Raw genomic sequence first — 17,263 nt, 5'->3', positions numbered from 1 at the left:
TGAAAGATGGGATGAACAGCAGTTTACAAGTCACATTTACCCACAGCCCAAGAGAGGACACCACTCACCAAGCAGGGCCACGTGGGGGATTACACTTGGAACAGAGTGAACAAGTAGGGGCTTGGGAGGCAGACTTTGTAGTAACAAGAGGGTGGGGACAAGCCCTGGTTCCCACAGGAGGGTGTGATGGGCTCGTTTGGATAATTCAGTGGGCTGATAGGGAACTGAAGCCTGCTACTCGGGAATAAACAGGCACTGTGTCTGGTTCCTGTGATAAGAAGGATCATATAGCTAGGGGATCTCACATGTGGGAGAAGAGGTAGTGGGGAATTGCTGTTAGACCATTTGAGGCCCTCTCAATTTTACTAGATGTTAAGACAGCTCTCAATATTGAATTTTAATTTCAGGCCTCATGCCACAAGAATTTATTAAAAAGTATTTCTTCCTTGAACTAATAATTGAGTTCAATAATGTCACAGGATTCAAAATAAAGACAACAATCAATTGTATTTCTAGATACTAGCAATGAACATGTGGACACCAAAAAGTAAAACACATTTACAGTCACTAATAAAAATAAAATAATTAAGTGTAAATCTAACAAAACATGTCCAGGACTTGTATACTGAAAACTCTACAACAGTGGTAAAAGAAATCAAAGATCTAAACAAATGCAGAGATATACCACGTTCATGAATTGGAAGACAAAGAATAGTAAACATGTTAATTCTCCCAAAATTGATAGATTTAATGCAATTCATATCAAAACCCAGTAAGCCTTTTTTTTTTTTGTAGATATAGGCAAGTTTATTCTAAAATTTTATGGAAAGATAAGGGAACTAAAATAGCTAAAATAGTTTTGAAAAAAGTAATAAAATGGGAGCAGTCAGTCCTCTCCATTTCAAAACTTATTATATAGCTGTAGTAACCAATACTGTGTAGTATTTGCAGAGGGATAGACACATAGATCAATGAACGGGGGATCCAGAAATAGTCCCACAAAAATATGCTCAACTGATTTTTTAAAATAAATTTATTTATTTATTATTTTTGGCTGTGTTGTGTCTCCGTTGCTGCACGCGGGCTTTCTCCAGTTGCGGCGAGCAGGGGCTACTCTCCGCTGCAGTGTGCGGGCCTCCCACTGTGGTGGCCTCTCCCGTTGCGGAGCACGGGCTCCAGGCATGCGGGCCTCTATAGTCGTCGTGCGCAGGCTTCAGTAGTTGTGGCGCGCAGGCTCCAGAGTGCAGGCTCAGTAGTTGTGGCGCACGGGCCCAGTTGCTCTGCAGCATGTAGGATCCTCCCGGACCAGGGCTCAAACCCATGTCCTCTGCATCGGCAGGCAGATTCTTAACCACTGTGCCACTAGGGAAGCCTGCTCAACTGATTTCTGACAATCGTGCAAAAGCAGTTCAAAGCAGGAAAGATAGCCTTTTTAACAGGCCATAGCTGTCTATGGAAAGCTTGTGAAGAAATCACAGGCCAAAAACTTAGAAAACTGGACCAGCCAAGAAGGAAGACAATGATTTGATTGAGGTTCTACCAGGTAGTGATGGGCGGGGAGGGATAGTGTGCACGCAGATCAGGATGAAAGCTGCAGGTGTTTATTTCATCTTTCTGAATTCAGCCTCTTCTGATTGATCCATCACAGGCTCTGCTGATTTTCCCATCAGCCCCACACTGCAAAGTCAGGTCACCCCTAACTGAGCATATAGTGTTCCAGACAACATTAGCCTTCCCAATAGCAAAATTCTCAGGCTATACAAGGTAGCAAGATGGCCCTCAGTAGCTTCAAAGGTACAGCCTCCCGGGTTCAAGTCTGCCAGAAAAGAGAGCTCTTATAGACTTAATAACTTCCATTCAACTCCTGGGATTCATTCTGATTGGACCAACCTGGTCACCACCACCACATCACACACACACTCTTGAAGTGTAGCTAGGGTGATTTTGTGTATGATTGGCCAGGCCTTGGTAAGGTTCCACCCCCAGTGTCAGGCACAGAGCCTTACCTGATCCATGTGGACTAAAAGGAGAATGTGGTTCTCCATAATAAACTCTGGTTGTTGTTATTGAAGAAAGAATACTGAATAGCCAAAGTGGCAAACGTCCACTCTAGCCTCTCAGGGAGAAGTTTCATGGTTAGAGCCCAGCTATTTGCTCCCAATATTAACTAATGTTCAACAGGACTTTTAAACTCTAGTTTCTCTTTTCTTGACTTTATCAGGGGATGCAGATTAATTGTCAGTGAACTTTCGCTGGGACGTTGTTCATGGCCACCCCAGCGTAGTTTCATATTTGGAGGTATTATGCAGCTTCAGATGGCTAAGCTTTGCCATTTCCAGATTCCACTCCTGTATCATAAAGTTCCAGCGCCTTGACCAGGAGCTCAAATGGAATGAGCTACCCCTGCCTGCAGGAAGCCTCTGGGGTGACCCCTCAGTGAAAAACTGACCAAAGTCCTCTGAAGCACCAGTTTTTCTGAATCAAACTCTCAGCAGAGATCAGAGATGTTCTTTGCTCATCAAACAAGAGAGGAAGAAGGCTCCACCTTCTTCTAGTCCCTCAGCCTCACCATCCAGACCTATGGAATTGATGTCTTATACTACTGCTTGCTGTGGACCCACTGTTCTTGCCCACTGACACCCATGGACTGTGTACACTGCCAAGTTGGGAGACTATGCGTGTTCACTGGTTTGCATTACCCTCTTGCCAAAGGATCACTCAGAGAAAGTGGTGTATTTCATCTCATCACCACTCCCCCTGGCAAAACTCCCTAACCTCAGCCTTCCCCACTGTCATTTCTACTTTGGTTATCAATGGGCTCTTGTTCCTCCACTGAATACTAAGCAAGGATTTGATAACTGATCTTGCCCCGAGATATGTGTACTGGGTTTTTGTTGTCCTTTGTTTACTTTGCTTGTGTGTGTGTGTGTGTGTCTGTGTGTGCGTGTGTAAGACTCAAGGTTCTTCAAGTTTGAGTATATCCATGCTCTGCTCCTGACAGATAATGAAATGGAACATGCAAACACACTTTAAAAATTTTAGTTAGAAAATGTTTTATTGGTGGCGCAGTGGTTGGGCATCCGCCTGCCAATGCGGGGGACACGGGTTCGAGCCCTGGTCCAGGAAGATCCCACATGCCGCGGAGCAACTAAGCCCGTGTGCCACAACTACTGAAGCCTGCGTGCCTAGAGCCCGTGCTCTGCAGCAGGATAGGCCACCGCAGTGAGAAGCCCACGCACCCTGTGCGCTGAAACGAAGAGTAGTCCCTGCTCGCTGCAGCTGGAGAGAGCCCGCGTGCAACAACAAAGACTAAACGCAGCCAAAAATTAAAAAAAAGTTAAAAGAAAAGAAAATGTTTTATAATAAGTCTAGTACACAATATATGAATATCTTGAATATGTATCATAGTGAAACAAACACACGTGAACCTACCTCAGCTTTAGAAATTATTGAAGTTGGGGCTTCCCTGGTGGCGCAGTGGTTGAGAATCCGCCTGCCAATGTAGGAGCCACGGGTTCGAGCCCTGGTCTGGGAAGATCCCACATGCCGCAGAGCAGCTGGCCCCGTGAGCCACAGTTACTGAGCCTGCGCGTCTGGAGCCTGTGCTCCGCAACGGGAGAGGCCACGATAGTGAGAGGCCCGCGCACCGCGATGAAGAGTGGCCCCCGCTCGCCGCAACTAGAGAAAGCCCTCGCACAGAAACGAAGACCCAACACCGCCATAGATAAATAAATTAATAAATAAAAATTAAAAAAAAAAGAAATTATTGAAGTGTCTATATACCCCTTCCCCATTTCGTTTCCCTGGAGGAGTGTCCTACCCTCCTCCCTAAAGGTCACAAGGAGCCTAACTTCTGTTTTTCTCCACTCATTCCTTTACTTTTCTGTATATTATTACCATATATGTTGTTTTTCTAAATAACATTAGTTTTGCTTGGATTGAACTTTACAAAAATGTTATCTATTTCTTCTTTCACCGAATATCATGTTTTTGAAATTCAGACACTGATGCTTGTAACTGGTAACTCTAGTTCGTTCATTTTCACTGCTACATAGTTTTCCATTGTATTCGTTTTCCACATATTCCTTCCCTCACAACATTTCAAAGGCGATTATGTGTGCAAAGCTCTTCGCCCAGTTCCTGGGGTAGAGTCGGCACTCAGTAAATACTTGTTCAATTTCTGAATGAGACTGAGCCCCAACTGACTGTAACACTGACACTTGTTTTTCCGTCTGGATTCTCTGCCCTTTGCCCCAGTGCTGAGAATCCTTCCAGCTCTTCCGCTCTGAGTTAACTACAGTTATAAAATTTCGTGACTAGCAATAAGAAACCCTGTGGCGGGGCTTCCCTGGTGGCACAGTGGTTGGGAGTCCGCCTGCCGATGCAAGGAACACGGGTTCGTGCCCCGGTCCGGGAAGATCCCACATGCCGCGGAGCGGCTGGGGCCGTGAGCCATGGCCGCTGAGCCTGCGCGTCCGGAGCCTGTGCTCCGCAGCGGGAGAGGACGCAACAGTGAGAGGCCCGCGTACCGCGAAAAAAAAAAAAAAAAGAAAAGAAACGCAGGGGCCTCTCAAAACCCCTAAGACTACAATTCCCGGAGAGCATTGCGGTGCCCTCTTACGTCAATTTCAGTTTACTTTCTCCCTCCGGGTACTTCCGGGTTATGTGGGCGGGGCCAAGGGAGTTGTCCAATGGGCACCTCCGTGGGCTGATGGGGCGGGGAAATTGTCCAATGAGCGTCTTCGCAAAGGATCTAATCAGCGGGCAGGTTGCTGGGGCAGCCGCCGTGGGCGGCGTCACTGAGCCGCGCCAGGTGAGCCTTGTAGAACCCAGTCCGTCTCTACTACCTTGTTCGGGGCTCGCTCATTTTCCCGGCGTCCGTCGACCCCGCTTCCATGTCACCGGTGGACGCGGCACCCCGACACCTTCACGCCCATGGCCACTAGCCTGAGGAGGCCCTCTTTCACCACCTGTTCTTCCCCTACCGACACGGACGACGAGGGCGTGCGCGGCACTTGCGAAGATGCTTCTATATGCAAGAGGTGACTGCCTGGCGTGGGGTTAGGGGCTGGCATCTCCGGGGGGCTGGGGCCTAGGTGGGAGGCGGGCCTGTGTCTAAGGAATACGCTTTTACGCCAGAAGTCACCCGTCAACTCGTGCGACATCTGTGAAATGCTCAGAGCAGGCATTCATCTACTTAACTCATAATTATCTAATTTTTGCTGTGGGCCAGGCACGGTACAAGCCCGCGGGTACCGTGCCTGGGATACGGCGCTGAACCAGGCAGACGTGGACTTGGCCTTCTCGGAGCCAGGGTCTTGCTGGAAACACACTTGAATCGAGTAATAACTACAGTTTTGATAGGTTATGGGGAGAAGTGCAGGTTCTCCCTCTTTTGTAGGTTACATTCCATTGGGACTTGGCGTGATCCCCATTGTGCACCTGAAACTCAGGTCAGTTAAGGGGGGAAATGACCTGTCCAGGGTCACATAATATTTGTGTGCAGAGCCAGTATTTTCCAGAGAGCTTTCCTGTGTGCTATTGGAGTCTGCACTTTTGCGGGTGTAGTGGGGGCTATGTGGGGGGCCGTTGCGAGCACAGGTATGTGTCACGTACCAGAAAGCATGAAAAAGAAAGAGACATGAGACTTGAGTGTATGCCACTCATTCATTCATTCAACAAAAATTATTGAGGGAGTTACGTGGCGGTCCAGTGGTTAGGACTCTGCACTTTCACTGCCAAGGGCGCGGATTCAGTCCCTGGTCAGGGAACTGAGATCCCACAAGCCTGGCAGCGTGGCCAAAAACAAAAAAAGAAAACCCAAATTATGGAGAGCTTATTTCCTTTTGTCTGGTTGGTGGGTATTCAGTGATTGAGAACCCATGAAGAAGATTGACATGGTGTCTGAACTCACCCCCTAGTTGGAAAAGACAGGAAGCAAATAATTACCCAGGAAGTAATATAATTACAATTTTGTGTTTAATGCTGAGAAATACAGTGCGCCATTAGAGTTTGAAATTTAGTTGATAATGTTTGAGCTGAGAACAGATGACTTTAAAAAAGAAAGAAAATAGGGATATAGGAGGGTGTTCAGGCAGGTCAAGGAAGGAGTATGGACTGTTTGAGGAACTGAATGAATGCCTTGGAAGCTGCGGCCTTGTAGGGACCTGGTGGGGAAAACAAGTTTTGGGTTAAGGTTTGAACTTTTTGTAGGTCTTGGAGACTAAGCATAGTGATTCAGAGCATGGACTCTGGACCCAGACTGTCAAGATGAGCCATTCACTAGCTGCGTGAACTTGGGCAGGTTACTAAATCACTCTGTGTCTCAGTCTCTTGATCTGTAAAGTGGGGATGAAAATAATACCCACTTCATAGGTGCTTGTAAAGATGAAATGATATTAAATATTAGTAAAGCACTTAGTGTAGTGTCTGGCGTGTAGTACGTGTTAGTGGTGGTTGATTAAATAAATAGATAAATACATTCATAAGTATTAAAGGCTTGAAGGCAGTCCCTGGTGAAATTTGTGAGCTTAAATGAATTATACCCAACTGTATTTCTTCTCCAGCTTTTGATCTCTGTTGACCACATCCGTAGCATTATTGAATTAGAAGCAATTTTTCTCATATTTGACTGCTGTTTGCTAAGAGAATCAGAAGTGCCGTCAGAATTACCAGAGAGAAATAAAATACTTTTCAGTAGCACGTTAGGGCTAGGTTTACTTAATATTTATTGGTAATACTTGGCTCATTTAATATTTGTTGGTAACATTTTTGGCCAACTTGCCTACATAAAGCAAATTAGGTACTATATATAAAATAGATAACTAATAAGAACCTACTGTCTAGCACAGGGAACTCTACTCAATACTTTGTAATGACCTGTATGGGAAAAGAATCTTAAAAAAGAGTAGATATATGTATATGTGTAACTGATTCACTTTGCTGTACAGCAGAAACTAACACAACATTGTAAATCAACTACAATAAAAATTAATTTAAGAAAATAAAGCAAATTAGCTAGGAAATAGTTCAGACACAAAAGTACAGAGAAATAGTATAACCAGAGCATGCCTTTCCTTGGCTCTCTGTTGGATGGTTTTTATAATTTCACCTCTTCTCTGCCTCAGTTTCCAATGCCCTTGGTGTCTTCAGACATCTCAACGTCATAGGGGAAGTTTGGATTTGGAACTGCAGAGAATCTAAGGCAGTAGTTCCCAGCCCAAACTGCACACCTGCAGAGCCTTTGGAGCTTTTAAAAGAAACGCAGATACTCAGGGCCGACTCTAGATCCACTGAATCAGAATCTTCTGGGGTAGGTTCCCGGGCCGTAAAAACCAGACATGTTTGCCATCTGGATGCACTTCATCAAAGCTTTTTTTGCACTGGGTTTTCTCTCATCTGGAAAAAACACGCAAAGAGATGGTGAGAATCCATAAGTTAATGTTTTAAGATATTTTGCAGGATTTAATAACTTTCAAGTTCTGTTGATACTGTGACCTGCACCTTCACTGTAACATATGAAACCCTTAAGTCTTGTCAAGAAGTCATCTTATTAAATAGGAATTCTTTGTGTGAATTGTGGGCCTGTTACTCTCTTTCTGCCTTAGTTTTCTTATCTTTATAATGGGGATAATAATGGTAACTTGCCTTTTAGATATGAGGATTAAATGAGATAATCCATGCAAAGGTTAGCACAGGATCTGGCACGAAGTGAACCCTTCAATAAATTCTTATTGTTATTTTGATTTTTCCTCCAGTCTGAATATTATTTGTTTGAAGTTACTGAAATAGCTGTGGGTCATGCTGGTTCCTGCTGCCATGAGTTACAGCTGTAAGATCCCTAAAGTAATGTTCAAAAAGCCGATTAGCTCCCCAGGGCTCCTACAATTCTGTTATTTCTGTTTTAATTTGCTCCCTCCTTTTGGTTTAGAGCCCCTCTGCAGATAATAATGCTGTTATCGGTCTCAGAGGGTTGTTGTGAGGCTTAAATGTGGCGTGCTTCCAAGAGTGCTTGGCACACGGTAGGTGTTCACAATTGGTAGTTGTTGTCATCATCACTGCCCCATTGTCACCAAATCATCATCATCATCGTCATCACCACAGACTCCGTCACTCCTACAGTCCAACAGTTAGAACGCTTCTGATTGGATATATTAGATTTATGCCTAATAACTCCCATTTGATTCAACAGCTATCTATAGTGCACTTACCAGGATGGCTAACTCACCCCACTCCCCAGTCCTCCTTATCTTCCCCATCATGCTGTGCCCCTAAGTCAGTTCCCCACTCATTTTTACCCTTGATCGCACCCCTCCTGCAGCCCCCACTGTGCCCTCTGAAATTACCACTCCATAATCATCCCCCACCTCTATTTCCTTAGCCTCTCTTTAGTCATTCCGTCCCTCTCTTTGTATTGACGCCGGCCCTTCCCTGGGGATATCCTTTTCTTGAAGCCAAGTCATGCCTCTGTTTTCTCACACCCTGGATATCCTAGAATCAGGAGGATCAGAATTTGTGTCCTCACTGCTCTTTGTCCCCTCACCCCATTTCTTTGAGACCCACGTCCCCAGCATCCTCTCCTCCATATTACTGTTTTTTACCTTCTGCTGGTTATTCATCTAATTCATTGATGACTTGGGTATCTGGCCCACAGGCCTTCCTCTCTGCCTCAGTTCTTGCCATCATCCTAGTTGACTTCCTAGCGTGCATGTGGAGGACCCAGTGTTCACGCGGGAACGCTTATTTTCTTGAACACCTCATCTGCAGTGATTACCTCTGCTCATCCACCTCTGTCACCGTTCCCGCCACGATCCCCTGGATTTCCATCCCGGTGCCGCATGCACCACCTCACAGATGAACAGTGCAGCGCCCTTCAACCCCAGTCTCTTCTTTCCAGCACGCTTGATCAGTTGTTTCTGCTCTGCCCTCAGCATCTTTCTCCTCAGGACCTCCATGGTTTTCTCCAGCCTTTAGACACTTCCATGTAGGCTGCTACCTCTTAACTGAGCTTCGAGTTCATAGCCAATCCTTCAGTAGTTCTCTTGGCAATGGCTTTATTTCCCTTGCCCTTAATCCTAGTAAACCCAGACCCTGGTTGAACCAGACTCTCCGTTTTCGCCCGGAATACTGGTGGTAGAAATCACACAGCAGGGTGGCTTCGTACTGCTGGGATTTCGTGTCAGCCAGCCTCACCTGTGCCCTTACAGGACCAGCTCATTCCAGCGTGATTCTCTGGCTAGCTCACTTTCCTATTCTCCAGTGTTTTGAGTGTAAAATTCGTAATAAAAATGAAACATTAAAAAGTTGATAGAGGGCTTCCCTGGTGGTGCAGTGGTTGAGAGTCTGCCTGCCGATGCAGGGGACACGGGTTCGTGCCCCGGTCCGGGAAGATCCCACATGCCGCAGAGCGGCTGGGCCCGTGAGCCATGACCGCTGAGCCTGCGCATCCGGAGCCTGTGCTCCGCAACGGGAGAGGCCACAACAGTGAGAGGCCCGCGTACCGCAAAAAAAAAAAAAAAAAAAAAAAAAGTTGACAGACATTTTATTTTAGAATTGCCTTATTTTCCAGCCAGTGGGAAGTTTTCTTTTTCATCTATGAATTTGAAACTTTAAAGTTATTAATCTTGGGAAAGCGGATGAAAGCCCTGAGTTAAAATAGGAGGCTCTTTTTAAGTTAAGGGAGCTTTGGGGCCTATCCGTAAGGGGTGTTAGAAAGAACTTACAGGATTTGGGCTTCAGTTGGGTAATTTGGGGGAGGGTTCAAGGAAGCAGAGATTTGCCCGGGATTGGGTGCTCACAGGAGGCGGGGACAATTTTGTGATTGGGTAGCTCAGTCTTTTCTAGGAGGAGGTGTGTCTGACTTTTCTAGAGTCACTCTGTGATTCGTAAAGAAGCCACAGTTGCTCATCTCAGCCAGGAGAGAGGAGTGTTTGGGACCTGTGGCTGGCATGATGACCTACCTTGGTTTTGTCTGTTAGACAAAATTATGAAGGGGTCCTGTTTTGTCTCAATTCGTCGCTGTTGTAGTGCGACCTTGTGCTGCTGGTCCTGCGAGATTGTTTCTGTCCAACAGAAGGACAGCGTGGCCTCTGTGAGCACCAGGCAAGCATCTAACTGCAGTGAAGCCTGGCTCGTGGTACCAGGCCAACTCCTAGCGGTCAGCACTGGTTTTCTTATTTTCACAGGGGAGGAGAGGTGAGTCTTAAAAAGGCGAATAGGTGTTTACCAGGCAGAAGAAAAGAGCAGGAGCCAAAGAACATAGAGATCAAAGCTCTTAGGGGAAGTGTTAGGGGAACTTGACCTTGGATGGGCGCTGGGTAGCAAGAGTGAATTCTGGAGAGGTTGTCAGAGAACAGAATGGGGAAGGTCCCAAGGGCTTTCAAGTTGGGGAACTGACATGATCTGGGTTTGTGTTTTAGAAAAATCCCCAGCAGCTGTGCAGCAGGTGGGCTGGTGACAAAGGGAAAGTCTGTTCCCTTTTCCTTCCCGACGGCCACAGCCCTCGCTCACCTGATCTGTTGCAACACGTCCTTATTGTTCTACCTGCTTCTAGTCTGGCCATCTCCCCTGTCCAAGTGTTTATGCCGTGGCCAGGGTGATTTTTTCAGAATCACAAATCTTATCCTGTCACTTTGCTACTTGAAACTTTTTGATTCTCCGTCAGCCACAAGATAAATAGCGACACGCCTCACCTTTCCTGATCTGATCATGCTACCCTGGATCTGATCCTTGCCAGCTGGAAATCTCCATTTGGATTTCTCAGAATGATCTCAAATTCATTATTTCCAAAACTGCACTCAAGATCACCTTCCCGAATTTTCCTCCACGCCACCCCACCCTCGCAACTCAGTGGGTGATGCCATTGTCCCCTCAGTTAGAGTAAAAAAGGTAGGAGTCATCGTGGAGCTGCCCTTTCACTTACCCCCTGTAAGTGAAATTCATCTATGAATTTGAATCTATGAATCAATCACCGAGACCTTAGATTGTGTCTGCAAAAGTTTCTGGAATCTACCTCCTTTCCTCCACCTCTGCGGCTGCCGTCTCAGTCCACGCTCAGGTCATCCGTGGTCTGAGCCGTGACACCCATCTGCCAACTGAGCTCCCCAATCATGCTTACGTCCCCAAGTCCAGTTCTCACACTGAAGCCAGAGGTTTGCAAAAGGCACATGGGACCTTGTCACTCCCTAGTTTAATGGCTTCTTGTTGCTGTTAGAAAAAGAGCGAAGTTTCTCACATGGTCCGCCCGGCCCTGCGTGCTCCGTCTGGCTCCTCCAATCTTGCTTCCCCCAGCTCTTTCCTTCTCGCCACCGTCCTCTCAGTTCCTCGGGCGAGACCTGTTCCTGTCTTTCCTGGGGCCTTTCAGCCGGCCATTCCCTCCCGAAATGCTTTCTCCCACCCTTCCTTGTCTGATCAGCTCCATGTCATCCCTCAGACTGATGCCTTCATTTGATATTCGTTATTGAGACCCTGCTCAGTTTATGGAGACCCTGTTCTAGTGTGGATGCAGAAGTGAATGAAACAGACAAAAACGGAGCTGTCATGGGGCATGTATTCCAGTGGAGGAAGCAGCCAGGAAGCAAACGAGCAACATATCTGGCACGTGAGATGGTGGGCGATGCTGTAGGAATGTTGGAAGGCCACGTGAGCCGGGATGGCCAGGGACGGCCCCATCGAGAAGGTCAGTGCTGGGGAGGGAGGGAGCCCTGAGGATGGACTTCTGGGGAAGCAATGTCCCAGGCAGAGTACAAAGGCCCTGTGAGGCAGGAGCTGGCCCTGCCTGTCCCAGGAGCTGCAAGGCCGGCTGAGTGAGGGGGAGACGAGCTCTTTTAAGGACTCAGCTTTCACTCTGAGTGAGATGGGAGCCGCTGGGGGACTTGGAAGACAAAGGTGACTTGGGTTTGAACAGGATCCCTTCAGCGTCTCTGGTGAGAACAGACTGTAGGGGGCAGCATGGTGGCAGGGAGATGTGCTCTCAGAATACCCCAAGTCAGAGATGCTGGGGGCTTGGCTCAGGATGGTAGCGGTGGAGGTGCTGGGAATCCGTTAGATTCTGGATACACTGAAGGTCAAGCTGATAGAATGTACTGACGGATTGGATGTACGGTGAGGAGTCAAAGATGACGCCAAGATTTTTGGCTTATCTCAGGTGTGGCTCCTTCCAGGAGGCCTTTTTGGCTCCTGCAGACAAGACGTAGCCTGTGTTCCGTGTTCTCGTAACACTCCGTGCGTCTCCTTTGTGGTCATCAGCCCAGTTGTAGTTCAGACATGCTGTTTAATGTCTGTCCCTTCGACCAGAATGAAAACAACACAAAGCAGGGACCTGTCTACCTTAGTGCCATTCGCATTGTAGACACACAATAATTATCTGTCGGATGGCTAAATTGATTAGACCCGAATGCAAATGCTCAAGATTATATTTCCTGATGAGGTCTTAAAAATTCTGGTTTTCTGTTTAACTGGTTTTCAGTGGTCTGTATGTGTTAGAAGCCAGACCAGGGGCTGTAAGGCTGAAATTCTACTGTGCAAATAATAGAAGTTCATCTGATTTCTCAACCGAATCGACAGATGTCCCCCGCTACCCCGTCACGAAAGCAGGACACAGGATCACCTCTCAGGAAAGCCAGCGTTTTCCCGAGGGCCCTGGCCTCTCCAGCACACTGATTGCATCTTCACAGCTATGCCCCAGAGAGCAGGGCTAAGATTTTGATCTGAAATACTTTGAAGGCAGGTGCCAAGGTACTTTCCACTCCCAGAGACGACATGTCACTTTAGAACTAGAACATACTGTGGAGGATACGTTAGCTGCCAACCTTGCCATCAGAAAGGTCAAATAAACTGGGGATGTTTTATCGCCCCCATTTTTTTTTTTTAATAAAAGGAAAACATTAGATTTTGGAAAACATTTGCGAAAGGTAAGTGATCTTAGATCTCAAATAGTAATATCACATCTTTTTTTTTCCCTCTCTTAAAAGCTTAATTTTTTAAATGAGAAAGGTGAGTACAGTTGACTCTTGAGCAAGATGGGTTTGAACTGCACAGGTCCACTTAAGCAGGCAGAGTGTTTTTTCATTAAATACCATTCTACACGATCCAAAGTTGTCAAATCTGTAGATGCGGAACCGAGGATACAGAGGGCCAACTGTAAAGCTGCCTGGATTTTCTACTGCATGGGGGTCAGCACCCCTAACCTCCACGTTGTTCAAGGGTCAACTGTACTTTTTCCCCACTCAAGAGCCTACTGTGAACATATTGTACATGTAATTTTACCCAGATCTGCCTCATTCTTTTTATTGGCTGCACAGTATTCTGCAGTGCGGTTGTACCTTATTTGTTCTTTTGGTCAGCATTTAGGTGGTTATGATTTTGTTCTTAAAATCGTGCTGTGGGGGCTTTCCTGGTGGCGCAGTGGTTGAGAGTCCGCCTGCCGATGCCGGGGACGCGGGTTCGTGCCCCGGTCCGGGAAGATCCCACATGCCCCGGAGCGGCTGGGCCCGTGAGCCATGGCCGCTGAGCCTGCGCGTCCGGAGCCTGTGCTCCGCGGCGGGAGGGGCCACAACAGTGAGAGGCCCGCGTACCGCAAAAAAAAAAAAAAAAAAAAAAAAAAAAATCGTGCTGTGATGAGCATCTTTGCACACGTGTTTGAGTTTTCCCGTGAGACAGATTTCAGGGGAGAAGCTTCTGCAAGATGGTCTTCCAAGGAGGTGATAATCCGTTTCCATTCTTAACCTATGGTGAACGGAGATGCTAATCATGGAACATTCTCAGTCTCTTAGATTGTTCACCAACTGGCAGGTGGAAGATAACACCTGTTCTTAATTTGTATTCCTAAAATCACGAGTGAGACTGAGCATTTTTTGACTGCTCACACACTCATTGATATTTTCTGTGTGAATCCTCTCTCCCACGTTGCTGTCCTACTGGGTGGTTGTCTTTTTCTTGTTCGGTTATTTGTATTTTTATTATTGATTTGTAAGAACCTTTTGTATCTGGAATAGTAATCCTTTACCTTGGTATTCGTTGCCGCATTTTCTCTCAAGCTGCTGCTCGTCTTTCAGTATAGCTTGTACTGTACATTTCATAATACAGAAACGGTGACGCTTTAGGGTATAGAATCTGACAATCTAACTTTATGGCTTGTGGTTTTGGGGTAAAGCTTTTAAAGGCCATTCTCAATCTTTATAACATTTTCTTTTAGCACTTCTATGGTTTTGGCTTTTATGCTTAGATCATTCATCTATATTTATTATTTTGGACATTATAAGGTAGCAGTTTTAACTTAATTTTGTCTCAAATTATTAGCCATTTGTTCCTACATCATCTATTGAATGGTCTTATTTCCCCCATTGATTTGAAATGTCACTTGTATACTAAATCCTTATATATACTTTAACACAGCAGTGCATATGTCATTCTTTTTTTTATTGAAGTATAGTTGATTTACAATATCGTGTTAGTTTCAGGTGTACAGCACAGTGATTCAGTTATACATATATATATGTGTGTATATATATATATCTATATTCTTCTTCAGAGTCTCTTATAGGTTATTACACAACATCGAGTATAGTTCCCTGTGCTTTACAGTAGGTCCTTGGTTGTCATTTCTTGACTTCTAGTTGAAATCGCTTTTTTTTTTTTCCATTTTGATGTCTGAAAGTTTTCGACTCACAAAGTTACTCAGCTGTGAATTGATTCAGAGCTCCCACAGCTTGCTTCACAGGGTGAGGATAGGTTTGTAGCAGGGTTATCAGAATTTTTTTAGTCTGTTTGAGCAGCTGTGCTCTGGGAAGAAAGCAAAGGAAGGGATACTAGCAAGAGCCATGTGTGTGTCTGAATCTGCCCATTTTCGTCAGGAAAGCAGTAGCTTTTTGGGAAGCCCAACCCTGTAGACTTCTGTGTACTTCTCATTAGCCATCATTAGGACACATGGCTCCACTCCTGGGTGCAGGAAAGTGTGGGGAGGTAAGAATTTCCAATAGGGCAGATTGATGCCTCAAACAAAATTGGGGTCCTCTTAGGAAGAAAGGGTGAATGGATATTGGAAAGGGAACTTGGAGGATGTGCTATATCCCTTACCTTTTTTTTTCCTTCTGGAATTTCCTCAGGTATTCTTAGGAGAGAAGGGGAATGGGGAGAGGGAGATAATTTATACAGAATAAAATGTTCAGTTTGATGAGTGTTGATAGTTGCATATATCTATGTACCACCACCCGAAACAAGATACAAAATATTTCTGAAACTCCAGAAAGTTCCCTTATCTCTAGTTAGTCTCATTACCACTCCCCCGCCCCCCAGCAACCATTTTCTGTTTCGGGCTACCATAGATTTGCCTATTCTTGAATGTCATATAAACAGAATCATACAGTATGCATTCTTTTTGTGTCTTTCACTCAAGATGTTCTTTGAGATTCATCCATGTTGTACACGTTGTCAAAGATAAACACCCATTGTCACAGATAAAGCTGGATGCTAAAGTGGTAAGGTCAGATTTTAATCAGCAATAACTATTGCAACAGGGAAAGGAATCCAGCATGAACTAAACTCAACTCTGATTTGTACAGAGGGTGTTTTAAAGGGCAAGTGAGGGAGGAAGGAGGGGGGCGAGCAGGGATTCAGTAGAATCAGAGAAAAAATTACAGAAAATGGGAAAAGGGAGTGTTGGTCCAGCAGAAACCATCTGGATTTGCTAGCTGGGAGACAGGGACGCCCTATCTTTAGGTGTTGCCTGGAACCAACAGTAAGTTCTTTTGGCAGCCTTGAGTTTTCTCAGGCAGGCATGCTAAGGGGGACTAGAGACACCCTAGTGGTGTGGCCTTGAGCTGTTAGGAGCTATGTTAATGTTTGCTCAGGTCTTTATATTATAGGCCAAGGTTGATGCCTAGTAGAGGAGGTCTCAGAGGAGCCTGGCTAGAGTTTGGTCAAGGAGAGAATCTTTGTCAGGGTAAAATAGTTTGCTCCTTTTTGTGTTGTATGAATGTACCACGATTTGTTCCTCCATTCACCTGATGATGGACATTTGAGTCGTATCTAGTTTTTGGCCATGGTGAATAGGCTGCAATGAACGTTCTTATATAAGCCTGAATTTTTCTTGGATAAATATCTAGGAGTAGAATTGCTTAGTCATAGGGTGGGTATGTATTTAACTGCCAGACTAATTTCCAAAGTGGTTTATCAGATTACACTTCCCACCAGCAATGTATCGAAACTCCAGTTGCTCCATATCCTTGTTAAACATTCAGCATTGTTAGTGAGTGTGAAATAGCATCTCATTAAGGTCTGAAATAGCATTTCCCTGGTGACAGGTGTATACTTATTGTGTGCTTATTGGGCATTCCTGCATCTTCTTTTGTGAATTGTCTGTTCAAGCCCTTGCCCATTTTCACTAATGATGATAATGTGGATTTTGACTTGTTGGAGTTCATTATATATTCTGTATAGGAATCGTTTGTCAGATAGATGTGTTGTAAATATACGTACACATATAGGAAAGTGAAAATTTTAAATATTATTTACAATAGCAGTAAAACACCAACTGTCTAAATCCCAGTCAAAACCCTAGCCATCTTTTTGGAAAAACTTAACAATTGATTCTAAAATGTATATGGAAACACAAAAAATCTAGAGTAGCCCAAAAAAATGTTCAAAAGAAGGGTGAAGTTGGGGAACTTACACTGCTTAATCTACTGATTTCTAAGACCCACTGTAAAGCTACAGTGATCAAAACAATGTGATCTTTGCATAAAGGTAGAAAAATAGATCAATGAAACAAAAATAGACCTATACCGGTGCTGTAAGTTGATTTTTGCCCCGAGTGCCAAGTCATTTCAGTGGGGAAAAGTGAAGTCTTTTTAACCAATAATTCTGGATCAACTGGATATTCAAGTGGAAACAGAATGAACACTGACCTCCTTCTGTACACACATACTAATTTGGGATGGACCATAAACCTAAATATGAAAGCTAGAACCATAAAGCTTCTGTATGAAAACATAGGGGAATACCTTGGCAGCCTTGGGTAGGTAAATATTTAGTATGTAGAACACAAAAAGTACTAACTACAAAGGAAAAAGAGATAAACTGAGAAAATGAACAGGCAAGCCTCAGACTGGAGGAAATATTCAGAATACAGGTTCTTAAATGTTTTATTTTTTTCAAAAGTACATCAGCATTATTCAGGTCCATGGCATCCTGTTACTGTGTTCTGTATTAATTTTATTAATTACATTTTCTGTTTTTTTGGTTAAAAATTTAGATATGAGACATT

The 17,263-nt window shown here is 45.0% G+C and overlaps 1 protein-coding gene across 2 annotated transcripts in view; it reads left to right on the top strand.

Annotated features, from left to right (window-relative positions):
• The first annotated feature begins 4,759 nt into the window (after positions 1-4,759).
• Positions 4,760-17,263, top strand: part of LCMT1 (leucine carboxyl methyltransferase 1) — a 53,466-nt gene continuing 40,962 nt past the window's right edge. Inside the window, exon 1 of one of the 2 annotated variants that reach the window (XM_060285097.1) lies at positions 4,760-5,042. In XM_060285097.1, coding sequence (XP_060141080.1) covers positions 4,936-5,042 — 107 coding nt within the window. In that variant the 5' untranslated portion in view covers positions 4,760-4,935. The remainder of the gene's footprint in view (positions 5,043-17,263) is intronic. The other variant, XM_030871547.2, reaches the window with a different exon arrangement.

Source organism: Globicephala melas, chromosome 15 (assembly GCF_963455315.2).
Source record: "Globicephala melas chromosome 15, mGloMel1.2, whole genome shotgun sequence".
NCBI classification, from domain to species: domain Eukaryota; kingdom Metazoa; phylum Chordata; class Mammalia; order Artiodactyla; family Delphinidae; genus Globicephala; species Globicephala melas.
The sequence above is the reverse complement of the archived record's forward strand: the minus strand, read 5'-3'. Positions and strand labels throughout refer to the sequence as shown.